The 25,849-nt window shown below is 51.3% G+C and overlaps 7 protein-coding genes across 7 annotated transcripts; 3 read left to right on the top strand and 4 right to left on the bottom strand.

Moving 5' to 3' along the window:
* Nucleotides 1–1,157: 1,157 nt before the first annotated feature.
* On the bottom strand, nt 1,158–2,754 carry CTHT_0041530 (uncharacterized protein; the record flags this gene model as incomplete). Its single annotated transcript, XM_006694496.1, has 2 exons — nt 1,158–2,209; nt 2,271–2,754. The coding sequence occupies 2 exons, from the start codon at nt 2,752–2,754 to the stop codon at nt 1,158–1,160; spliced, it is 1,536 nt and encodes a 511-aa protein (XP_006694559.1).
* Nucleotides 2,755–5,233: 2,479 nt separating this feature from the next.
* CTHT_0041520 (uncharacterized protein) lies at nt 5,234–6,869 on the top strand (the record flags this gene model as incomplete). The annotated part of the gene is made up of 3 exons (XM_006694495.1): nt 5,234–5,527; nt 5,679–6,235; nt 6,374–6,869. The coding sequence occupies 3 exons, from the start codon at nt 5,234–5,236 to the stop codon at nt 6,867–6,869; spliced, it is 1,347 nt and encodes a 448-aa protein (XP_006694558.1).
* A 318-nt stretch (nt 6,870–7,187) lies between these two features.
* CTHT_0041510 (5-methyltetrahydropteroyltriglutamate-homocysteine S-methyltransferase-like protein) lies at nt 7,188–8,538 on the bottom strand (the record flags this gene model as incomplete). Its single annotated transcript, XM_006694494.1, has 3 exons — nt 7,188–7,762; nt 7,895–8,119; nt 8,199–8,538. The coding sequence occupies 3 exons, from the start codon at nt 8,536–8,538 to the stop codon at nt 7,188–7,190; spliced, it is 1,140 nt and encodes a 379-aa protein (XP_006694557.1).
* Nucleotides 8,539–10,895: 2,357 nt separating this feature from the next.
* On the top strand, nt 10,896–11,842 carry CTHT_0041500 (uncharacterized protein; the record flags this gene model as incomplete). Its single annotated transcript, XM_006694493.1, has 2 exons — nt 10,896–11,027; nt 11,291–11,842. 2 exons carry the CDS (start codon nt 10,896–10,898, stop codon nt 11,840–11,842), a joined length of 684 nt encoding a protein of 227 aa, XP_006694556.1.
* A 2,701-nt stretch (nt 11,843–14,543) lies between these two features.
* On the bottom strand, nt 14,544–16,001 carry CTHT_0041490 (uncharacterized protein; the record flags this gene model as incomplete). The annotated part of the gene is made up of 1 exon (XM_006694492.1): nt 14,544–16,001. One exon carries the CDS (start codon nt 15,999–16,001, stop codon nt 14,544–14,546), a length of 1,458 nt encoding a protein of 485 aa, XP_006694555.1.
* Nucleotides 16,002–17,315: 1,314 nt separating this feature from the next.
* On the bottom strand, nt 17,316–18,626 carry CTHT_0041480 (uncharacterized protein; the record flags this gene model as incomplete). Its single annotated transcript, XM_006694491.1, has 4 exons — nt 17,316–17,480; nt 17,556–18,078; nt 18,293–18,359; nt 18,473–18,626. The coding sequence occupies 4 exons, from the start codon at nt 18,624–18,626 to the stop codon at nt 17,316–17,318; spliced, it is 909 nt and encodes a 302-aa protein (XP_006694554.1).
* A 4,859-nt stretch (nt 18,627–23,485) lies between these two features.
* CTHT_0041470 (uncharacterized protein) lies at nt 23,486–25,540 on the top strand (the record flags this gene model as incomplete). The annotated part of the gene is made up of 6 exons (XM_006694490.1): nt 23,486–23,495; nt 23,685–23,838; nt 23,920–24,148; nt 24,331–25,246; nt 25,305–25,390; nt 25,454–25,540. 6 exons carry the CDS (start codon nt 23,486–23,488, stop codon nt 25,538–25,540), a joined length of 1,482 nt encoding a protein of 493 aa, XP_006694553.1.
* Nucleotides 25,541–25,849: the final 309 nt, after the last annotated feature.

The following is a 25,849-nucleotide window of genomic DNA, read 5'->3' as shown; positions in this document are numbered from 1 at the left end:
ATCTGGCATCCGACTCATAGGTAATGACTCAGGCGTGTTGGTTCTAGAGGGATATTGAGAGGAATTAATAGCGCTGACAGCAGGACTAGAGAGGACCTCAGTCCAAGTGATGCTCGTTTGGGCTGAGACAGTCCCAGCCGTTCGGAACGGAAGCGCCTGGTGAACCATGATAGTGGTGCAACGTCGAGCGTCGAGCACTGAGCGGCCGGAGAAGAAGCGCCGGTGTTACCTCAAGCGATCAGTCCCGTCAAAGCAAAGCCACCAGACACCGAGAGTCAAAGCCGATGGGATACTCTCAGTATCTCGGTCCGATCGATCGATGCGCGCTCATCGATCAGCCGACTATCGCAATATACAGTGACACAGCACACAAACAATTAGAAGAAGAAAAAAAGAGAGAAAAAAAGAGAGAGAAAAAAATAAGTTGTAAGCCAGAAGTTAACATCATCTCTTCCCCACACAAGAGGCCCAAAACACCAGCCCAACCAACCATCATCCTCAGTTTCTCTCAACTGACGCCCACTATCCACGAACCGTTTTGCCCCCATCCAGCGCCACCTCGTGGCCAACTCGAGCCGGATATGCTCCGCGAACAACGACACGATCTCCCAGAATATCACCTCAAAGTCCCTGTCATATGGCAAACATCTTCAAAGGGACCGCTGACATCGAATCGTCGAAGCAACAAAAGTCGAGGACGTGGGTCTTGGCACGGGTGGGGCAGCATCCAAAAAGGGGAAAAGGAACACAAGCCCCTGACTGAGAGGGCGGTTGCGCGATGTGATTGGCTGGCGGGGCGGCAGCTGGCCGTCGCGCCTCGTTGTGGGTGAGAGCTGCTGTGCACGCTGATTTGTTGGAGGGGGAGGAGGGTAATTTGTTGCTCTTTGGGGAGGGTTGATGAGAAGGCGCATCGGGTAAACTGCGTGCACGAGTTGGGAGTGGACGAGGAAGTTGGAGATCAAGCCCCTTTGTCTTTCAAGAGCGAGCTAACCCTTTTTCATAAGTAATCTGTAAACATTAAAAACTATAGGTGAACCCTTTAGATCCCAAACGCCGTTCGCCAAAGCCAAACTTACTCACCGCTAACGGATCATACACACACGATTCTGTAATGTACATCATCGCGATAATGTATCCAGGACTGACTCAACCCCATATCAACATAGCCACATCATATTGGCCACAACCGCCCCGATCATCATCATCATCCCGACACCAGCCGCCCTCCCGACAGCACTCTCATTCTCATCCCATTTCGGAATCTGCCAGTTGATCGTCGGCAGCTCAGGCAAGCCAGTGGTAGCCCTGCTCGGACCACCCGGCCCCGGTCCGGCAACAATGCCTGTGGGCCCGGGCGTATCCACCACATTCACGGACTTTGTCGGCTGAAGGTTAAGGCTTTTCACACCCGCGGAGACAGTCGGCATCGGCAGGGCCGTGCACAGACCCCTACTGCTCGGCACGGCATCCGGGCCCGAGCCGATCGCCACCAAGTTCGTGCCACAGTTCGCTGCCTGTGCGAGGTGGATTTCCTGATTATCTTGGTCGAAGACGGCGTACACCGCACGCAGGAATGTGTCACCTAGGACGTATTCATCTTCGCTGGAAAGTACACCTAGCACGCATATCCCATCGAGCTCTAAGATGAAGTCGTTAAATGAGACGCGGATCGTCTTGCCGGCGAAGTAGAAGTCGATGGATCCAGGAAATTCGGTCACGCCGCAAGGGACGAGCCAGTACCCGTCGCGGGTAAGGACTGCGTTAGTGAAGACAGAGGCGAGGGCTTGTACGATCTCGGGAGGCAATTGGGAAAACGTGCCGCCGGAGTCGAGGAAGACGGGGACAGTGATCTCGTCAGAACGGACGACCTGCCCGTCGGGAAAAGTCACACCGATGCCGGTCATGGTGACGTAGTAGCGGTAGGCTCCGAGAGGAGTCTGGCTCGCAGGAAGCATGGGCAGCTTCACGAGGTTGCCGATGAACTTGCCTGTGTCGATGCCGCCGAAGATTATGGAGCCGGTGGGGTTATCAACACCGCGCAGGTCCAGGGAGAAGGCGCGCGACTTGATCAGGCCTTGAGCTACCATCGTGTCGAGGACGTAGGGGTAGTCATTGTTGCCTGTGACTGGGGGCGATAAGCCCAAAATGCCGTTCGGAATATTCTCGGACCAGGAGTTGATACCGATGATTTGTTCTTCGATAGTTGCAGCTGCAAACTGTTAGCAGGCGGCCGTGAGCGAGGGAGGGGAACACGGATCATATCGACATACATCCTATGGTCAAGGTTTCAAAAACCCATTGTACGATTGCCGTGCCGCTACCGTACTGCAGGTAGTTGATGCGTTGTGTTTTGTTGAAAGAAGAGCTCTTCGTGGAATTGAAGAATGGTTGTTTACGACATTCCTGGATACCGGCTAACAGGGTCTCGCAGGTTGGATTGACCCAGGTGTCGGGGGATCCAGTGTCAAGAATGAGCGTGACCGTCTGGGGTGGAGTGCCGATTTCGACGTCGACAGTGTACCTGGTGCCTGACCAAATGTTCTTCACTTCCACTTCGTTCTGGCGAGCCATAAGTCGTTTGAAGCTTTCGGCAGTCGGCGGGACAATTGACAGCGGCGCCCGGATGAAGCCTTCGCCCCGAACCTTAGGAGGAGGACTCCGGGAACGGTGGAGACCGGCAGCGCGGACGGCATCTGCGGCGGAGGCGGCGACGGAGCCGGCTAAGAGCGAGCCGGCAAGAAGGAAGGGCAGCATTTCACGATAACGGTCGATCTTCTGGGCTTCTTTGACTCGGCCGCAGTGCTGCGTCAGTGGAGAGGCAATTCGGGATTCGGTAGAGACGATGGGCGCTGGCTAAAAGCGCTCCGGTCGACGGAGGATCAAGAAGCAGGAGTCGTTTTGAGCTGACCTGTCGAGCTAACTCCGACAGGCACCCAGCGCGATACTGACCTACCTGGGCTGATGGTACATGCCGCGTTTGTTCCGAATCGTAATAGCCAAGGCTTGGCCTGCGAGGAACTGCTCCTTTTCACAGTGCTGCCTGGTTGGACCGTGGGGATTGTATGGATCCTATACCGTTGCATCCTGGGGCTGACATGCTTGGCTTGCTAAGCCAAATCTGGCCTTCCATTGTCATGGCATTCGTCGGCTGAGCATAGAGGAAGGCCCGAAGCCCACAATGCATGCACCGTCCACCAACTCTTTCCTCTCCCGAAGTTTCCCCTTAAGCCAACGAGATGGAGTCATGTTGAATGATTAAGACTGAATGGATAATATGTCCCAGAGAAGTCAAACCTGCAAGACTTCAGAATCCTTCAAGGCCAAGAGACGACTTCTGGCTAGCTGTGTGTTGTCCTGTTGTGAACCTTGGGAGCCAAGCTCATGCCGGGGACATCCGGTCCCATTGTGATGGAGCACGGACCCATCAGTTCCAGCCTCAGGGCTGAGGCTGATGGGGAACAGAGCCCAGCTGTGACTAGCCAAGGGTTCCCCGCCGAGCACACCGCATCGGGCAAGGAAACCCTTGTCAAAGTCTCCCAAAGTCCAGACAACCTCCACAAGACCACAACGTCAGCCACAACGTCAGCCCTCACAAATCAAGGCCTTGAAGAATTAGGATGTCCCTGCATGTTGATACCATGGGATGTGTGCTTCTCATTCAGACTTCACGTCTTATTATGAGCTTCTGAAGAATGATAATTGGTTATGCTTGGGTAGACTTGATCAATCACCGAGAATTCAGGAATATCCAGTGCCAACATTGCAGAAGGTGACTGGTTGGCACTTTATCACCACTATTAAGGCACATGTCGTTTCCAAGAATTGAATGTTCATGCAGCAGAGTTGTATTTTTGATTCTGCAATACACATCTTTTAAATTCAGCACCACTTCTATGGCTGGCGTGATAGTTCATCTAAAGTTGTCAAAGCAGGATGTTATCAATTATGATTTGAACATCATTAGTGTCTTTAAGGAGAGGATGTTTGAGGTGATGAAACTTTTTGAGACACTGTCATCCCTAGGAAACATATAGCCTGTTTTCAGAACAGACGTTACCTCACTGACCCGTGTTTGTCTGATATTCAAGTTTCTCCCAACACCAAGTGGGGCTACGAAAACAAAGAACTGAAATGCTTGGAGGTAAAGGTCTTCATGCAGCAATGGGACCTATAAGATGATATGTGCGACATAAGCCCTGGGTTACAAACAAACATTCAATTTTCCATGAAACACACTATTTCTGGGCAAATTCAAAGCATTCTATAGATGTAACTTCGATAATCACAAGCCAATGAACGGATATAAGCAGGGCACCGGTTTACATTGCAAGCAAAAGGCTATCTAGTTTGAGTTCCCGATGATCTGAGTATGTTATAGGACCACACATCTTGACATTCCAATCTCAAGAATATTTAGTGATCTTCCTACTTAGTTATTTCTTTTTGCGAGAATCAACGTTCTCTTCGCATCTTCCTATGGTCTTCTGAAGACCTTAATGCACGTCTGATGCCTGATGTCTTCTCCAACAGTCGGCCACCCCCAAACTTTATGTCAAGGAAGGAACGAGTTCAGACGATTAGGATCTGCCGGCATCCGGTGGAACATCTATGCAATCGCTGATTGGGCGCTTTAGGGTCTCATCCCACGTGAGAACAATGTTGACAAAGCGATCGTTCTTTCCTGAAGTAACATCAACATGCCTTGAGGTTAGATGAAGCGGTCGAGACCCTCGGAGGATGCCGGAAATGCCATTGCAAAGGCGACTTTACGCCCAAAACCCCCACAAGTATTTTAACCCCCACTATTGCTGCGTTCCCTCTTCCTCTTCCATTCTCTCAGCGTCATTTGACTGTTCTCCAGCAAACCGTCCCTGAAAACGCGAAAATCTCGGTCAACAGCAGCAATTCAGCGACACGTCCTGGTGTGACATTGCAAAGGGCAAGTGCCTCGCTCAAGTTCTCTTCTTTAAATCTCTTCTTTCTCTCATTATTCACCCAGGTATTCAAGGTTGGCAACCCAAGGTGAAGACTCCCCGTCACCCTCTTTTTTCCTGTTGTACTAGCACAAAATCGTCCCCAATTTCAAACCTTGACGGAACGGAACGTTCGAAACCCCGCACGACCCTTACTGTTTTCACTTTTTGCCCATCGCAACACACCATCTCTCTACATTTTCTTAGTCTCCCACAGCACTCCCCTCCAAGTCTTCTGCCAGGGTTCTACGCGTGTAGCAATGCGCGTCTTTCTGGTTCAGACGGCTCAGGGACTGACTCCCTCTTCGGGGGGATACAAGGCCAATGTCAACCTCCTCCGTGCTCTCAGCAGCCAGGGCCACACTACCGCCCAGATTTGCTATGGCGCTGAGCCCGAGATCGACGAGTATGCAACGCGTTCCACCATCTACGGACCCAGTGTTATCAGCGACTTGGATGTCGACGTGATCAAGGTCACCGATATTCGTAATGTCGAGCATGAGATCAAGGTCAACACCTTCACCGACGAGTATGGCGTCTTCAACATTTGCTTCGTGCGCGGTGACTATAACAAGGCCTACCCGCGTCGGGAGTTCTAGGAGGACATCCGCGCGTATCTTGAGGTGGGTCGGTCTTTTGGCAACTGCTTAACTGCTGGGAGTATTATCGTGATGATGCCAGGGCTGATAACGCTACTGTGTGTAGGACTTGAACATCACTGGGCGTATGAAGGCCCTCATCGATTTCTATTCGTCTTGGATTTCCCGTTTCCAACCGACCCATGTTGTTTTCAATGATCCCACGACTATGAAGATAACAGAGACTCACCCTCTCCGCCATACCTTCAAACGGATCAACATCATTCACACGGCTGAGCAATTGCCTTTCGGCCCCTTTGTCAATGGCGTTGCCGGTCATTGCCTGGCGCCGAAGGCTGAGGATCGCTTGCTGCGAGGTCTGGATGGAATTTGGACGGTTTCTAAGGCCATCCACGACTATGCTTGGACTCATGGCAAGCTCAAAACCACTTTCCTAATTCACCCTTCCCGCACCTATCTGGATCACAAGACTGGCCAGATGCCGATGGCCCGCAACAACGTCGACAAGGATGAGATCGGCATGGTTAACCCTTGCCCTCACAAGGGTATCTCCATCTTGCTTGCCCTTGCCAAGCGCTTCCCTCATCTCAAGTTTGTTACCTGGAAAAGCTGGGGCACCTCTCGCGACCACCTCGCTGAGTTGCTTGCTCTTCCTAACATTCGGTAAGTTGACGCGTTTTATAATCTAGCTTCCTCCATCTATAAATATAATATCGTCAATATCCTGTCTTTTAGTTACCTGTTTCCTATCTTGCCATCGAGGTATGCACATACACCCTCTGACTGACGGGCTGGTGGCAGTGTTGAGAGCACCACCGAGGACATGGATGAGGTCTGGGACCGCATCAAGGTTTTGCTTGCTCCCTCTTTGTGGTTAGAGGCCTGGGGCATTGTGGTCACTGAAGCCCAGCTCCGCGGCATTCCCGTCATTGCATCTAATGCTGGCGGCCTGGCCGAGGCCAAAATCGGTCTGCCTTACTGCATCCCAGTTAAGATTGTCACTGGCGAGCGTCATCCCAATGGTGACTACATTGTAGCTGAGCAGGATATTGACCCCTGGGCTGAGGCTCTTGAGACGCTCATGACCGACCGCACAGCCTATGAGGCACTCGCGAAGCTTACTGCTATCAAGGCTGCTGAGTGGCTACGGTCTCTTGACGATCGTGCCCATGAGAAGTGGTTCCTGTCTATGATGGACGACAACAAGATCAACGGTACGAAGGCTCTTGCTGAGGATGACCTTGAGGACACCAATGACGAGCAGGCTTTGCAGTGTGCCGTAAAGCAGGAGGCCTGAAGGTTTATGCCCAACAAACCACTCCTGTACCAAGACTCACAGTCACACTCGAGTAGCATAGGCATAGGCCTTGATCAGCTACAAACAGCACAAAATTTCGAGAACGGTTTCCATGAATTTATTTCCCTGGAATTTCAGTGTTATGTGTTATTCAGCTGACCATATTGCATATACCTGTCTACTTGTCCTTGCCCTTTCTCATTGTGACTTGTCGTCATTTATGCCATATGTCAGAGGCTTCACCTCGGGTTGCGACCTGTCAAGAAAGCTTAAACTCTTCGCGACACGTTTGCTTTCTGTGTCAAGCTATTCTGCCATTCAAGGCTCTCCCGGCCAGATATCATCTGTTAACCTCCTCACCAACTTCAGTTTCTCCACCATGTCCTCCCATGTTAAGGAGTTTCCCAAATGATGACTCGCAAACCCACACTGTGGACTAAATCCCATCCGCTTCGGGGCCTCTTCTCGAGTTTGCCCTGATTGCTTTCCGACCCAGTCTGCTGCCTCCAAAACTCGCTTCTTCAACTGCTCCAGATCTTCCAACTGTCCACATTTGCTCGTCACCAAGCCAATGACTACGTTCTTGTCCCGAGGCAGCCAAGCCAAAGGTGAAAAGTCACCTGCCCGGGGTGTGTCATACTCCAGATAGTACGTGTCGACGTCCAGCTGGGTGAAGAGCACGGGAGCGACTTGACCGTACCCTCCGCTGCTAAAGTGCCTGCTGTAGGCGAAGTTACCGCGGCAGAGATGCACACCGATGTGCAGGTCGGGGCCGCCGGGGCGAGGGGTAAGGATCCTGTTGTAGAGAGAGATGTAGGCGGAGAGGAGAGCGTCGGGGTCTGGGGCAGTATGGTCGTTTCGGAGGCCTTTGGTAAGACGGGTGTCGCAGAAGTCTGTTCGTTAAAGAGGTTAATGAGTGGGCATCAATGTGGAAGATGGGGAATCAAGTGACGTGCAGGCCAGATTAGGGTCATCAATTGTAACGTTGCGGCAGCCTGCCTCGTACAAGATGCGCAGTTCTTCACGATAGACGGTCGCAATGTCAGTAAAGTACTCCTCATCATTGGCATAAACATCCGCTGGGTAGGCGTAGCCTGTCTTGTACCGCAGGTGGTACCATTCGGGCGCAGGCAGCGTAATCTTGGCCTTTGGGACCATCTCCGGAGGGAGAAGCTCCTTGAGATAATTCCATTCCCTCAGGTAGGTACTGCCTATATGCCGGATCTTCCCGGTGCAGACAACCGATTCACCTGGTTTATGTCCTGCTTCAGCTATCACGCTTCGTTAGTCCTCTCATCTTATTCCCTGCATCACAGCCTTAAAACTTACTAAAAGCGGCCAAATCAGGCACATATAACCTAAAAATATGCATAGGGGGTTTCCGTATCTCGGTGAATCCTTCCAGACCAGGGAAAAAGGTTCCCCAGAACTGGTGACGCCGGTACTCCCCATCGGTCACCGCGTGGTAGCCGAGAGAGCGTTGCAGTCTGACAGTGTTGACGATGGCGACATCTTCGAGTTGGCGGAGGGTCATGTCTTGCGCGATAGAGAGAGCGTCCAGACCGTCCAGTTGGAGGCGGCGGTTGGTGATGGGTTTTGGGCGGAGGAGCGAGCCAATGTGTTCAGCTCGGAATGGGGGACGTCGGGGGATGTAAGTGGGAGATGACATCTTGGAATTGAGCTCGACTGGGTTTTAGGGTTGTGAGGGCTGTGAATATGACTGGAGGTGAATTGACGTTTTTGATGGTGATGGCTTGTGAAAGGCTGATGAGAAAGCAAATCAAACAAGAGTGACTGGGGGTGGGAAAAGGGCAAGTGTCCATCTTTTAACCTTAAGGAAGGTGCGTAACTCACTTGCACGTTGAGCATCCAGCGCAGTGGCAGGATGTTAGTAGCTACTGCTATTTCACTACTATTCAACTATCTTGATGTCGTCCATTATCCACTCACTACCTTATGCGTGTTTGGAGATCAGCACATAGAGTGTCGATCGCCCGTCGGCACACAGCATGTCACTGCGACACAGAATTCGGCTCGAGCCGATGATACCCACAACTCAGGTCAGAGCACTTACCGTAGTCAGGATCTGGACAAATCCCGGACTTTTTATTGTAAAGCAATATCTGGACGCAAATGTCTGCCTCATGGTGTTGCTTCATCTGCCAGTCAAGGCTTTAGGTGTTGGTAAGAACTTATGAAGGGAATGGTCCTTGGTACTCGCTGTCTTGAGGTGACTAGGAAAAGAGTGATGATTGTCTTGAACAAAATTGGGAAATTTTGGAAATAAACATTTTCCAAATGTTCGAATCACGTTTTTGGTAAGATATCACTGGGACGTCTTTACTTGACAGGTATTGGATGGCAGCGTGGAGATTGAGCTGGCTTAAAGGAGGTCGTACCACAAGGATGGGCGGTCGTACAAAAACTTGCTCATGGATCATTCCTCCCAGCAACTTCAACGCTACACCCAATCGGTTAGTCCGTCCCGAGGGCTTGAATGGACTGCTGTCGGGGCTTTGGATGATTATTCCTTGACTGGTTGGGATCTCTAGTCTTCATCACCCCAGCAACGACAACTCGAGTAAGATGTAAACAAAAGGGGGAGGGTCCACTTCTTACGGAGGTTAGATGAGCTGCACATGGTTAGACTATACCCCCAACGGAGAGATTACTCACTATGCAAAATTCGATGTCTTCTCTGTGGTACGTCTCTGTGAAATAGGCACGGACGCCGCTTCAACTGAACCCACGAAGTTTCTGCGCTTGCCGCGGCGATTGTGAAACCATTGACTGAGCGAGTGGCTCGGGCTGTGGAGACAACAAACCAAATCTCAAACATGCTTACGTATAGCGTAAGCCACACTCTGGCGAGGTGAAAGTATGCTCTTTTTTAGAGTTACTGGTGAGACATACTTTGCTTGTGTGACTCTCAGGAACATCAGGTGGACTAGAGCTCGAGAAGTTGGAGCTTCTGTGGATGTTCAGAGGTCCAGCAACAAGCCAAGATGGGTCTTCTTATCATGCGATGATCAATCATACTCCGTATTTTTGACTTCTTTGCGGGAGCCAAGACACCAGTAGGTTCCGGCAACTGGAGCCCCAGTTCTTGGCATGTATATGTTGCTCCGTGATCAACCGCGGCTTCACACTTCGTACCTAACATGGCAGGAAGTGGGAAATACCCTCTTGTAGACAACTTCTACATGCCTTTGCATTTTTGGTATGTGGCTATCTGTTGTCTGGGGAGGTCACGCGTAGTCCGTATGAGCAACATGAAATTTTGACTACTCTAATGACATAAATAGCCTCGTTGTGTTTGATGACTCTGTCAGCGAGTTGTGACTAGAACTTTTGCAGGAGGATGCATACACTGTCAATGGTGTTATAAAGTCAAACTTTGAGTATAAATTAGTGAACTGTACCCTAGAGATGTCTGGAAGTACGGTAGTTTCCGAACTTCTTAGTATCTCTATGTGTGATTATGGCCCTAATTTCTCCTGTAGAACATTTTCGTCTTTTACGATGTACATGCGGGTAGTTGTTGAAGGTTAAGTAGAAAATGGCTTTACTGACGCCTCCATTTAATCATCATGAGTCAAAAACCGAAATCGCAGACATCTTCAGACAAATACTGGGATCATATTGCTTGGTAGTGCGAAGCGAGCGAGCGTGCAGTCTCATCCGAGGCAGAAGCTATCACCCCTAACTTATCCGTCCGATATCCAAGACCTGTCAATTATGATTTTTTTTGTTATCTATCAGAACTGCTCAGTTCCTTTCTCAACCAACCTTCATAGCTTGCCCACTCTTCAGCCTTCTCAGCAAGTCACCGTGGTTCGTCAGATCACGATCCCAACGAAATTCTCGGCCAATCCTCATTCCCGTGGCAAACAAGCCTTTTTCCGAAACCCAAAAGAACAGGGCGCCGACTAAAAACATACTCGAGCACCCTCAGGACAGCCACCTCTTGAGCAAGCTTCTATGGTGTAGGCGCTGGAGGGAGATCGCTCTCACCCTCGACTCCGAATGCCTCAACTTACCATCGACTGCGTGCACTCCTTTCCCACCAAGCCGACAACCGACGAAGTTATCCAGCGCATGCCTCTCCTTGACTTTCTCAAGAGGAACAACCTCGCCTGGACCGTGATGTCGCTCACCGTACTGGTCACCACTCTCGACCAACCACGCTAGGCCCCGACCAATCTCTCGGGCTCCATCCTCTTTCCTAACCCTGAGCCGGCCTTCCTCGATCGTCATCCCCCAGGCTCGATGAGTTCATCCGCCCAGGCAAGGACCCGGTTGCTTCGACCAATGAGGTCTTTTGGCAGGTCATACTGGATGTAATCAAGTCCACAAAGATCATCCTTATCGCCTCACCCACTTCCATAGCCTCTCTCAGAGAATATTGCTCGTACTTACAGCCGAAGGCGGCCCAGAACAAGTTTGCGAAAGGTGTTATGCTCGTCCAGCTGCATTCGGTGACACTTGGCCCCGGCTTCCAGAAACGCAACTCGACCGGCCACAAGGGCATGTCTTCCTGTTCCCCTAAGTTTCTCCTAGCACCCGACTCCGCGCCCATGACCCGCCCGCAACCCAGTCAGTTTTCTCCGCAGAACACCCTTTTAATCCTCCGACCCTGGGCAACCCTATACCTCGATAACAAGCTTTCTTGCCACGCCAACTACGCCCGCAGCACCATAATGCGCCGTAATCCCATCCCGCAACCAATCCTCCCCGACCTGGTTGGCCACACGGTGCTGATAGACTCCACAGACTCCGGCTGGTTACACAGGCACCAGCTGACGCCGGCAATCTCTCTGTCTATCACGAACATAACCTACGTTGCAGCGTTCTTTCTGGTCGGCTATTTTCGCAAAACGCTGATTAGGCAGTTGCCTAGGGTCGAGTGGCTGAGTTTGCAGCTCCGACCTGTAGAAAGGGATAGGCAGAGTTCTTCGACTTTGGTGCCGTAGATGGCAGAACACTTGGCCTGACGAACGAAGAGAGACTTTGGGGAACGTATATGGTGGGTCTGAGGGAGATATCGGTGATGGTTAATGAACGGGACAACCATGGCAGGGGGGATTGGCAGCAGCTTGAAGAGATCGGGTTGTTGGATGCTTTTCACAATCAAGATGAGTAGAGGGTGTGGAGTTTCTGTGATTACATGTAGACAACAATTATTACAATTTGAATGGTCCATCCTCATCTTTCTGACTTTCAATTCTTTCATTTGCCTTGGTTTCTGTCTGGTGTAGTCTGAAAAAGCCATATGCTCTCCCACAGCGTCCCAAGGTCTCAGGAGTTCTTCTTTCCCTTTGTTGTTTGGCACTTTGGACCTTCTGCATCAAGCGTCTGCGGTAACCCCGAGCGCACCATTACCCAAAGTCTGCGGCTGCTCGAGGTCTCATTCAAGCGGTTCTAGTCTAACCGGGACGGATCAAGCCATAATATGCTTCATGTTGACACCGAGGTCTCGGTTCCCCCCTAGCTGCTTTTGTCCACATCGTCTCTCTGCACTTCTCGAGAAGCACGTGGCGGGCAGCTACATTCTCCAGCATCCTGGCGATATGGTTGAGAGGGAACAGACGGGAAGAGCTGAAGGAACAAGTTGTCGGGGACCCCAACGGTTGCTCCGGGATCAGAGTGCAGCTCTTCTTTCCCTCATGTTCTCTTTACGTCCGTTTCCTTAGTGTTTTCCTCAAGAAAGGTAATGGCCTACAAATGGTAAGCCATTGAAGTTGCTCAGTCGTCAGGGGACAAGATTATGGACAGGGTTGGCATATCCAGAGGAGAGGTAAGTTTCTGAACCGAAATGGAATACGCGTATTAGCCAGAAGCTCTACTACCCGAACCATTAGATCCCACGTGATGTGAAGAGGCATGAGCTAATCCAGGTTGTATCTCTGTTCCTCAATGACAATCCGAAGACCAATTCTTTGAGTCGGCGGGTATCGCTTCGGAATCAGAGGATAACGGCAACGTGGCAGCGAACGAGGAATCGTAGCACATGAGCATTCTATATAATATCTGTCCGAGGTCGAAGTTTCTTCTAAACAAAGTACATACCGCAGGACAGGGGCAGAGGGGTCAATCAGGACCTCGAGGGGCTAGTCGGGTACAGTGACTAGCACAGTAAGCGACTTGACAGTTCAATCGCGGCTGTTCCTGGCGAGAAAGCCGAGTAGTGGCAGGTGCCGGATGAAGTCCTCGGCAGTCTGGTTTTGGAGAAAGGAGTAGACTCAGCCGATCTTTGGCTGAAGGTCCTGGAAGAGGAGGAGCCAAGAGATTCCCCCCCCCCACTCCTCCCCCAGCGTTTGTATTGACCCTGGGGTGCTCCTGAACGTACTTCCAACTACCTCTGCTCCTATAATACCGACCACTACCACGGAGTTCCACTTGGTATCTACGTTCCCAACAATCACACACTTTCGCCTGTCAAGTAACACTCTACCTACGGTATGCAAGGTCTTAATGCAGTTAATGCCCGCAGGATTAGGCGACACCACGAGCCCCATGTCAAAAGACGCTTTGAGGTTCCTGCTCGATAAAGCGCACACCTAGTGACTGAGCGAGAGCTGGATGTCGGCTACAACTTGAGGTCTGTGCTGGCAAAACGCGGCGCTAACTTTGATGATAATCTTGACCGAGCCCAGTGGCGGGCGCTAAAAGAGGGACAGCTAATGGGCTTACCGGGGCTCAAGCTGGAACTTTTCCCGGAGATGCGTGTGGTGATACTGACTCTGGATCACCTTCGTCGAGGAGTTTTCGTAAAGCTTTCAGTGGAGTAGAGGAGCCGCGAAAGAACCTAGTCGATTGACTAGTGATAGGTACTTGCGTTGAGAAGATCGAGGAAGATTGCTTCGCTTACACCGCTTGAAGCCACTGCGTAACCAGATTGGGAGTTCTACTGATAGAATTTGGCTACCTCGAATGCCCGTTTCGGGTGTCACTCTTGATATATGCACTTCCGGGACAAGCCTTCTTCGTGATCATTTTTTGATATCGTCCCGGACCCCTCTGTGGTGAGAGCAGACTATACCTTTTTAAGGCCAAGGATGGCTCTAACTCACCGAAAGGCGAACAGCACAAACCTTTGCCGCATGCACAAATTTCGGCATCGAACCAAGGCGTTCGCTAAAGCTCCATGATCAACCTCTACTTTACGGAGTGCAGACGGTGCGGCCCTCTGGCAGGATTTCCAGTTCGAGTTGGGATTTCGAGTCAACCTTTCATCCTCCGCTCGCAAGGCCAGTAGAAAGAAACGAGCAATCGGGAAAAGTTGGCCCCGGCATGCTTGGCTGGATTTCGTCTGGTGGATATCAATGTCCTTACCCGTTCATTTTGGTATCTGCGGAGCGCAGCATGAGTTGTGTTCTTGGGTAGGGCTTGCATCCCACCAAAGTGGTGGATGAGTGAACGAGAGAAGGTGTTTGAAGAGATAGAATTGAAGCCAGATTTTGATGATGCTTCGGTGATGGTCCATTCTGGTGCTAAAGATGTCCGTAAAAGTGTTAGCCAACAAGTCAAATGCTCGAATGCAACATGGAAAACAAGGATGCTCCCAAGGCATCCATATTCTACTCATAGTCTATCATACCCAAAGATGCTAGAATCCCTAATGCGATGTACCAAAAGCCCAACTCAAGATCCAAAGCCCACGCATTCCTAACCCTAGTTATCCTCATCCCCACTCAAATCTACGCTCTTCTTCCTCTCTTCCTCACTCATTTCCTTCCACGTACTCCAGCTCAACATCCCAAACGCAGCAATGATCAACAACCCACCTACAACAGCCGCTGCACTCAACGGCGTGCCTGCCCAAAGGCAATCCACAATAGCCACAATAAAAATCGTCAACAACGCCGCGACCGAGCTCAGTACGGGGCTTGTTAACGAAATCAGTACCAAGAACGACCCAGAAAACATCATGTTCATCAGGATGCTTAAGAACAACAGCCAGGCTGTCTTTCCCGTGGGTAGTTCGAATTCCTCCCAGCCTAGGATGTGCAGGATTGGGAGGGGGATCCAAAGCACGAGCAGGGTAAAGAGCCCGGCCATGCTGGCAAAGGCGTTCGCGAACTGCACGCCTCGCGTGGAGGACACTGCGCCATCGGGAGGACAGGCGAAGCGTTTGTAGAGGACTTCGTAAAGGCCGTAAAGGACGGAGCCGGCGCCGATGATTAGGTTGCCTGCTAGGCGTGTTGCCGGGTCAGGGGTGGTGCTTGTAAAGTTGCCGGCGGTTGAGGAAGTGTCGGATGAAGTGCTCGGTCCGTAGGCGACGACCAGCACGCCAGTGATGGCGACTGCCACAGCGAGCATCTTGTCCAGCCGTAACCGCTCCTTCAGCAACGGGACAGAGAACGCATACGCGAAGAACGCGCTGCAGTTGTAGATGGCCGTCAGGTCGCTAGGGGTTGTCATGCTAACAGCAAGGTACCAACTCAAACCCGCAACTGTTAATGCTGTCGTCACACCAACCGTCGTAACAGCCAGATATGCCCATGGATTCTGCTGCACGACAGCAGTCCCCCTTCTTGCCGTCGCTCCCCCCTTATTCTGTATCAAAACAGCCATCCTCCTCACCTCTCGCACCTGCTCCCGCCAAAACAACCCCCACTTCTTCCTCCTCCCCACGACGCCCGCCCCCACGGTACGACCGCCGCCCGGTCGTATCACCCCGCTTGCGCCGGCCGTCCCTCCCGAACCAGAGGACATCAACCAAAGTACTAACCCCTGCAACGGCCACAGCAACGTCCACGAACTATGCGTCATGTACAGCATGCAATATGCCTTGTCCCACCCTAGCACATGCTGGATATGCGCGGCGAGCTCAGTCTGCACGGTAAATGACACGAGCGACGCGAAAAGGAATATGGAGGCTAACGTATACCGCTTGCGGGCTTCGCCGGAGATTATATATGGCGAGGGGGAAGGGGATCGGGAGCGCAGGAGCCCGGACGGGCCTGCGTGTGATGATGGCTGGAGAAGTGAGTGGTGGGTTTTGCGACTGCGGGGATCGTCATGGTGATGGGTGAAGTCGTCATCTTCATTGTCCGAGGAGGGTGCCGTGGTGGGGTGTCGGCTTAGGAGCGGGGAGTTTGGGCGGGCGGTGTCTGGTTGGAAGGGCATTGTGGTCTGCGCACTGGCCTATCGCCGGCACGGGAATATGTCTGTTTATTGTATGATATCGCAATAGTGGTACGCCAGACGCTGCGTCCGCAGCAGCACAGCAGAGGAATAGACGGACAACGATGCTCCAGCGGGATGAATCAACCCTTGCCGTTGATGAATGACAATGATTGGATGGTAATTTACTGACGAGCCGCCCAAAGGGAACGGCTCGGTTCTTCGAAATGAGAAGAGAAAGTGACAAAAGTGCCTAAGAGCGTCAGTGCTAGCGCATGGGAGCAGCGGCGGCCCAGGCGACTGTTTTGCTGGGCTGGGGTTTCTGGATGAAACCTGAGGCGAACCGGAACATGAGGATAGGGACAACAAGGTCCTCGGAGGCCAAACAGGGCGAAAACAATGACGACCGCTGACAACTGTTGCAAGGCGGACCCGTTACGCCGGAAATGCAAAGATTGGTCAATCAGACGTGCTGTGGAGTAGTGCCAAGAAATTACAGCGGACTGATATCCGTGATACGATAAGGATGATAAGGATGGCATGCTCCTGCTCGGAAGGTTTGATCGCAACTTGGGGTTAGGGTTGTCTTGAGGTAAGGAAATTCCATCGCGAGGAAACAGTAAACAAACCAGCTCTATGGGAGCGTCTTGCAACTTGGCGCATACATATGCATACGTGTATATGACACGGTTGTCGGCACAAAGTTCGAGGTAATGATTGGTACCCTTCGGTTGGGACACCTCAAGCTCGAAGCATGCTCCATCTCATCGGAGTTGTGGGCAGTTGGACTTATGCTGTGTTCCGGCACAGGTTTACGGTCGAGTCCACACCAAACGCAAGCTGTCGGCCTCAAGAAAGAGATGAGATAGGTAGTGAAGTAACTGAATGGAGAATGATGGCCAAGAATGTATGCAAGTAAGCAGCATCCCGCATGGATGGATTTTGCGGACCGTTCCGCTGAGAACTGTCCTGGTTCTTGAGAATGATAATGAAAGAACATGCCAAGATCATAAAACTGGGGACCGTGGGAGCCTTTTTTTTTTTGGCATGATAAATGGCAACTCCGCGACTCCGAGATGATGATGTTCTTGACCAAATCCGTCAGGATCCTCTTCATTGTGGCCGAACTCTGAACTAATCATTACACACTAGAACTTAAACATTCTCCTGCCAGTTATAGTCATAACCAGTCATCTATCCGTCCATCCATCGGACATGAACATACATAACCCTTCGATACATACGTTATGTATATAATAGTGCTATATACCGAACAACACATCTTACACCCCGCACATCATGTCAGTTCACATGAGCTCAAAAGCCAGCAACATAAGCCAGGACTGTCGACACAAGCCCAGTCAGAAGCACAAGCTTCTCGCCGGAGCCCAGGCGAAGGCTTATGCCAGCATTGGAACCAGACCCACTAGCGCAGGTTCGGCCCTCAGGGCAGCAGCCACCGCTATAGCAGAAGTTGCCAGCCTACAATATAGGACAGTACATTAGCCATTTTGTCCCGTTATTCTAGTGCAGAGATACTTTTAAAAATAAACGTACCTGGCAGTATCCGTTATGCCCATCATTGCAGCAGACAGCGTCCTGAGGGATGCAGACATTATCGCAGCGCTTCTCACCAGCAGGGCATATGCCGCTTATGGGAGTGCTGGTTGGAGTCGTGGTGATTGTGCTGGTAAGGCTGACAACGTGAATGTTAGAAGAAGACGTTGTGGGTGTTGCGGTGGTGGTGCTGCTTGGGGAGGTGACGGGGGCGCTGCTGGAGTTGCCGTCAGGACCGGCGTCATTGTTGTCGTTGTCGCCGTTTTCGCTGCCACTGTCATTGTCACCGCTGTTGCCGCCATCGTTGTTCCCACTGTCCCCCCCGCTGCCACTACCGCTGTCGTTGTTACCACTGTCGTTACCACCTCCGCTGTCGCCATCATCATTGCTGCTATCATCGTCACCGCCGCTGCCATTGCCGTTATCACCTCCATCTCCCATACCTTGAGTAGAACAGTCACAAGGCTTGCCAGGAGGACACCAGACCCAGGGCGAACAGCATGTTGCCGCTAACGGGATGCATCTGGAATCGAAATGTCAGTATTCTCCGATATCCTTCATTGCAGACTAGGGTCATTCAATCTTCATACTCTTCAAAGCACGGCTGCCAGCCCGGTTCGCAAACTACCTCACAGTCTTGGCCGTCCTTTTGATCATGAGGTATCAGCATATGCGATCTCTCGCTACATGCCAAAAAAATGGCATATGCAGCAAAGATGAACAAACAAAGGACGTACCGGGCAACACCCCAAGTAACCACGAGGAGATGCACAATGCCAGCCTGGTTCGCACCACGCCATTGCGCTAGAAGTAATATATGTTAACGCGATCATTCTCTGTGAGAATTAGGGAGTAAAAAACGACATACTCGTCGGTCAAGCAGCACTCGCCATTGTCCGGATAGCAAGTATCACCACAGAGTGCAGTGCCGTCAGAACAAGGATCACCGGGATCCTTGCGAGCGAACAGCCTTGATGAGGTTGAGAGCGGCTTGACGCCTCCTGAGGTGAGAGCCAACCGGGGCAGCAGCTGCCCACGGCCGAGTTGACGGTGTGTATGGGAAAGCGACATGATGACTGAATGCTTGTACTGTAGTGAATCTCCTAGGCAGCAAAATAGTTGACAGTTGACGCAATGGAAAGAGTGCAGAGCCGCTCACGTCAAAAATCAGGGCACCGCGTCCATTTATGTTGTTGCTCGTTCTCACTATAGAAGATGGCATGCCACTGGGCATTTTGGCCCCCGACATCAGATAGCCCTACTGGGCTACCAACCATGCGACTATCCTGAACCAATCAGCACCAGGGGCTTGGGCCATAATCAGGGGAACTAAGAGGCAGTGGCCATACATGTTCCCTACCAAGCAATTTTGACCAGGATCGTTGCATCATCATGCACGTGTATTCAAGCTCATCAAATCAGGGACGAAGCCCAATCTGGATCTTAATGCTACCCTAAAGCATCTCGAATTGGGCTTGACGGCCCACAAGGCGGACCGGTTAGACTTTAACATCGCTCGCTTCTGTCTGCGCAACTGAGGGCACACAGCTTCGCGAGGCGGCTTTAGGCAACCTCTCTCGAGTGAATAGCCACACAACTGGGCGCATGTGGCCGACTTCACCTTCACCACCCCTAGAAGATGGAAATGGGTATGTTTGCTTCAAGGCGAGCAAACGGAGAAAGCAAGATACCGGGGGGAAATGGCTTCAGTTAACGGGCGCTAACTGAAGAGGGAAACGACCGTCTTCCTTAGTTGACCCCGCTGACCACGCCGCCAACAGTAGAAGAGGGTTTAGAGGCACTTGATGACGTGAGAAACTAGCGTAATCTTACAAAGAAGTGTATTTTACGGTACGGGAAACTAGTCGTACTCCGCACGTTGAGAACCCTGGTCCATCTTGTGAAAGAACTCACGTTCTGATCAAGCAGAAAATGATTACACAAAACCTCCAGCAAGGGCACCCGTGGAGATTGGAACTGCAGACAAATTTTCGGCATGGACAGTTTCACAGTCGTAGGCCCAGACAACAGCTCCTGGCAGGCAGTACGCCCCGAGGGAGGGCTGGAGATCACAAAAACATAACGATATGCCTCTCCGGCCAAAAAGATTAACCAACAGAACAAACAGATCCAGCCTATCTGGTCTTGCCGGGGTGATTGTATGTGCTGACAATGGGTAGCTTACTCAAGTGAGTGGGTGCAGTAGTCTGAAGGTACACTCTGAGATCTGTAAGGATGGCTGTATGCTTTGGACTATTGATGACGATAAGCGGCATGGTCAATGGTTAGCTGAGTGATAGGAACGTGTTGTCTCAGATTCAATCAACCTCTACAGGTTATTATTCTAAGTCCGGACTCATATGCGACTCGAAATCCAAGATCTCCTCGCCCTCATCCTCCAACTCTGACTCCAGCTCTGATTGTAGCTTCACTTCAAACTGCGGTTCCATTTCCGATCCCATTTGACTCCCATTCTGACTCAGACAGCTCAAACTCCAGCGTGTCTTCCTTCTCTTCCTCTTACTCCTCCCCAAGCTCTGAATTACTCCACTCACCCAGCAGATCCTTCCAAGCATCAACCCAACCCCATACCTTAGCATTCTCCTCTAAGAAAAAAAAAAGAACTCCCACGCGATCTAAAACGTCTTCTCCATCGCTTACTTCCCGGCCGTCCACTATCCTCAAGAAAAGCAGCCAACTCCTCCCTCGTCACATCAGTCGCAATCCGGAACTTCTCAACGGACAACTTCTCCCCCTTATACTTCCCTTCCATCAACAACCCGATCGCTGCCGCAACTTGTTCGGCGTGAGGTCCATGTCCTACGTAATATATCGCTCGCCGTTCTCCCATAAGCGATGTGGCGCACGCCTCATTTCTTGAACACCTTTTCAGCCTTGCGCTCGTCGCGGGTAATAGGCAGTCCCGTGTATATCACGGACCAGCCCAGGAGGGGCAGATAATGATGGTACTCGCGCGTGCCGGTAGGTTGATCGACTGATGGGCGGGTTGTATCTGCGATCTCGTCCGGGCGCATGTAGAGAAGTGCGCGAATTATGTGGTTGGTGGCAGTGAAGTGCTTCTTACGCAGATACCGAGGCATGTAGGTGCGATGCTGTGCCGCAAGCGTTGCGGTTAACTGCTTGACGGGGATTTCCCGTGTTTCGAGAACTGTTCTGCGACCAGCTGGGAGGAGTCCGAGAGCTCTTCGTCAGCGAGGTCCGGGCATATGGCACGACGCAGACGCTGTGCATACTCGGATCTCGAATATTGGACATCAAGGGTACATGACCTTATGCGGGGGCTGTCATTGTCAGCCAGGATATAACTGGAGCTATGTCAAACTCTGAGCCAGAAGCTTACCGATAATTGTATTGAGAACTGAATGAGAGGTTCTTTGTTCTGATTTGGAGGATCCGGCCCTTCTCGCCAATCCGTTTCACGGCCACGCCCAATGCCTTCCGTAACATTATGGAAGATTTTAACACGGCACTCTTTGGGTCTAATCACACCAATCTTGCGGTGATGATAGTTTCAAATGGCACGTCCTTCCAGGTGTGTTCTCCCCTCGTCGCAGGTTAGGAGCGTTCTCCTCTGGAGTTGAAAACCACACCAGTTGAATCGCTTAGCAAAGTCCACAGCAACCATGGCCCATTTCAAGGTGTCAATTGTGTCCACACGGTCTACAGCATGTTTTTGCAATCGCCCTATGAACGGACCGCGGTCCTGAAAAGCCAGCAAACATCCTGTAAAAACGACAAGCTGGATGATGCGGCCAAATGCGCCAAGGAAAGCTTACGGCATAAACACATTGTCAGCCATGTCGTCAGAACTACTCGTGATGTATGTGCTACCACATGGAGAAACTACGAGAAGCAGACAATCGGCATTAAAGAGGGAAAAAAAAAAAGATGCTTCAGATCTCAAGGAAGAGCATGGACACAAAACACGCCCACTGGAAGGGTACGCAAACGCATTTATCGAGGGCTCAACGCTGGAGCAGGGAACCCTAACCTGTCGCCCATCCCACAGTAGGGTACTAACGCACGTGTTATTTCGTGTCGATAAATTGGTCTCTTTAGCACACTTAAATCTGGTAAGGCAACACTGGCACACGAGACAGCATTGAGATACGTACCTACCCCGCTCTGTTTGCAGATGCGACCTGCTGCTCCTGTTCCTTCAAGGACCCGGGGTTCCGGGCACCAACTGGCCGATCTCCGAAGGGAAATGTCCCGAATGGTTACTTGCCCCTGGTTGTCGGGGGCGCTCCACAGCTTGGAGGTCGTGGCAGCGAAGCAGAACGGGGCTGGAGGCCTCTCTCACTTGGCAGCTGAAACTTGGGTTGATAGGGAGCTGTGCAGATAGACACCTTTCTCTCCACAGAAATATTGGCTCGGAATGCGAGAACTTGGGCTTGATGAGCGGTGGAAAACCTCCTAACCCGCACTCCGGACTTTCGCTTTCATGTCCTGTTCAATAATCAGGATTTCCAGCTCTGAAAAGGGGGGAGGGGGGGAGAGGGGGAGAATGAGGAGTAATCCGGCACGTAGTTACAAATGCGGGTGGATCCACAGGTTGACAGGGGGCAATTTACTACACTGGTTGCAGATGACGGCCAGCAACCGTAGTTGAGCCCTCGCTCTCGTTTGGGGTTGACCCCAAGGATCAGTCGGTTCTGGACAATTTGTGCTCAAACCCAACTTTGACTGGGCAATCTGAAAGTGTAACAATATTATAACTAAGAATTTTAAAGGGTTTTTCTGTTACGTACCATAATCCAGGTACCTATCTTAGGGGGGGTTCTTTTGACCGTTTGTGCTCGAGCGTCAGTCAAGAAAAGATGGCCCAATGGGCTGAATTGCTCTCTCGACTTCAGAGAGCCCTTCAAAACGCCTCGAGTGGGGTTATGACGCAAATCGGCCCACCAAGTTAGGGTCTCGGCCGCACGTCGTGTTACCGTTATCGATAAGCTATCAGAGAACCTGCTCCGCTCTGGGCACGCTAAAAAGAGGCATGCAGCTGAGATTGCGATGCTTGGTTTCAACGATGGTTTATGATATAAGAAAGGGTACGGAATGCTTATGAACAAAACTTCGTTTGTTTGCGATGGCCGGCATTCCGTCTTCATTAACATTTGTGAGGGAGCCAACTTGAACACGCTTTACCCGGTCATGGTTGGTTGCTGTCGGAACCCGGGTGGAAACTCTTTTACAGATCAACAGCTGCGGAACAGGCGGATAGCCGGAGGTATATAAACGCAGGCGAAGCCTAATCTGAGGGATTTCAGTACGGTTTCTCGCCGTCGAACTCTTTCGATTCAAGTGCTCGCGTTGCCCTACTCAACTGTGCCAAGCGCCGTGGGAGACAAGCTGCACTCACCTCGCCACACTTGTGCTTTGGCGTCGCGATAGCGGTCTTCGCGGTTAGGCGTATCATGGAGTGCTGAGCCACAAGAGGCAGTAGGTTAGATATACTTAGCTGTGGCTGCTCAGGTTTGATGTCTCCCGAGAGAGCCTCGAGTTTTGTTTCAGCCTGACAGCATTCTCTTTGGTTAGTTTTACGTCAACAAGGATCTTTTCCTCATCTCGAAGGGAGTTCCTGGATAAGCTGACCGGCTGCAGACAAGCGCGCTAAACAGGGGCTGCGGTTGCCCGGTCGCAGCGCCAGAAGCCAAGACCCAAGTTACCTACTCCATATCTTCGACAAGGTGAGTGGTGACAACCACTGCCACAGCGAGCGGCAAATCCTACTCCCCCCCTGCCCCTCTACTCCTTCTTGTTTCCCATCGTCTTGCAACAATTTTAATAAGCGCCTTCTTTTTTTTTCTTTTTCGTATCACATTGCCCCGCGTGCGTGTACGCAGTACTGCCTCTTGTCATTCAAGTTTGCTCCTTTACATCCCAATCCTCATATCAGTCGATCAGTCTCGATGCCCAATTGTGAGTACCTTTTGTTCCATGACTCCGGTTGCTACTGCCGTCATCCAAGCACATCGCTTTATCGTACTCTCTCTTGATTGAACATTCTTATCCACTTTTGTTGCTGTTCCAAACTCTCCTTGGAGCCTGGCATCCTGACTTCTGAGTCGTGCTTGGTTACACAGTCACAATCTTGGGTGGTGGCCCTAGACCTGGCTCGCGCGACTGTGTTTTCGCAGCGCCTCTTTATGGATATCGAGAACAAGCAAGCCCAGCAGGCCATGCTGTTTCAACAGTCGCACCTAGACTTCCTCCATCACCCCGCCACCACAGCCATAATCGTGGACAAGGATGCTTCTAGATCGTCGGTGGGCTTGTTTTTAACTCGCTTTTTATCAACAGTTACCGTTGCGTTCAGAAAGACCATACGGAGAGTGTCATCTAGCCGACGATCTTCCGCCCCTTACGGCACCAGTGGCACTCCCCATCACACAATGAACCACGATGTCGAAAGTGGTCCTGCTAATGAAGCAGACGAACGTCGGGCTCTTCTCCCCAGAGGGGGCACAAGTAGCACTGGATCTTCTGACACGCAAGTCGAAGAACATGGCTTTTGGTACAGGCTTCTGGTCGACACCGACAATACCCCAGGTTTCGAGAGCCGCAATCTGCTTGTGCGCTGGTCTGCAAAGACATGGAATGCGGCCAAAATCACGCTGTATCACTGTAGGCTCCACGCTGCTCCATGGGTTATAATGAACACGCGTTCTAACTTAGCATTCAGCACGACTTAACATTTTATTAATCTTTGTTGTATGTATCTCTCCCTTTCATCGATCTCGCACATTGCTGACAGCCCAAGCCACTGGGTCTCCTTGCCGGCCATCTGGAATGGAGTACTGGTTCTATCTTCTGGCTCAACTTCATTGCCATTCTCCCCCTCGCTTCAATTTTATCTCGCGCGACTGAAGATTTGTCCGGCCATCTGGGAGCGACCTTGGGTGGCTTGTTGAATGCAACATTTGGGAATGCAGTTGAATTGATTGTCAGCATCATCGCGCTATCAGCAGGCGAACTCGAGGTCGTTCAAGCCTCTATGCTTGGCTCGATCCTGTCTAACCTGCTGCTGGTACTTGGGATGTGCTTCCTCCTCGGCGGCCTCACAAACATGAAAGACAAAGATGGCCGCGGCATCGAGCAGACTTTCGCCCACGGTAATGCTCAGATCACTGGCTCGCTTCTGGCACTCTCTTGCGCCTCCATGATTTTTCCTGCCGTCTTGTACGGCGTGCTCGATCAATCTGACGCCGAAAGGGACAAGACCGTGCTCATGCTGTCTCGGGGCACTTGTGTCATCCTACTCCTATTGTACTGCCTTTACCTAGTGTTTATCATGCACACCCACAAAGAGTTGTTCAGCGAAGACAAAGACGAGGATGAAGTAACCCAGCTGGGGCCATGGGAGGCTTCGATTCTTCTTCTCGTCACGACTCTCATCATCTCATTCTGTGCGGATTACATGGTTGAGACCATTGACGCACTAGCAGCATCAGGCAAGATGAGCAAGACATTTATTGGATTGATCCTCATTCCTATCGTCGGCAATGCTGCCGAACATGCTGCTGCTTGCACCATGGCGATCAAGAATAAGATGGACGTGGCAATGAGTTGCGCTATTGGCTCCGGCATCCAGATCGCCTTGCTGGTCACTCCTGCGTTGGTCATGCTGGGCTGGGCTATTGGACAACCCTTGTCCCTTCATTTCGAGACTTGTAAGTACCTGCTTGCTCTATTTAGCACATGCTCATGGACTAATAATGCATGTCACAGTCCAAACCGTGGCCTTTGCCCTTTCTGTTCTGGTTGTCACCTATACCGTGCAGGACGGCAGGTCTAACTACCTCGAGGGCGCAATGGTATGGCATTGTCCCCAAGACAACCCTTACATAATTTCAGTCTAACTGACGTGGTTGCAACAGCTTCTCGGCCTCTACTGCATCATTGCCCTCGCCTTCTGGGCTAGCCCCGGAGATGCCCTCGGAAAGGGCTCCATCCCGTGGAACTAAGCCTATCATTGCCCTGCCGGGTCTTTCTTCGCATCAATTCACTTCAGTAGATATATTAGATACTGCTGTTGACCATTGCTACGATTTTAAATTCTTTCACAAATTCAGGCTGTAAGGAATACTCCTGGATTTGACTCTGAAGAAGCGAAGAACTTCGGGGCAGTAGATTTCCCTCTTGTTGTTGTCTTCTGGCTACCAGGGATGCAGACAGATGAACAACCTTGTATGATAACGGGTGTTTTCTTTGCTTTCCTGTAGTTTGTGTACTAGGCTGTCTAGTTTTGGCTGCTTCTGGCTGGGCTTTCCGGG

Source organism: Thermochaetoides thermophila (genome assembly GCF_000221225.1).
Source record: "Thermochaetoides thermophila DSM 1495 unplaced genomic scaffold scf7180000011818, whole genome shotgun sequence".
Classification (NCBI taxonomy): Eukaryota; Fungi; Ascomycota; class Sordariomycetes; order Sordariales; family Chaetomiaceae; genus Thermochaetoides; species Thermochaetoides thermophila.
Note: the sequence above shows the minus strand (reverse complement) of the source record. Positions and strands in the feature narration are given on the sequence as shown.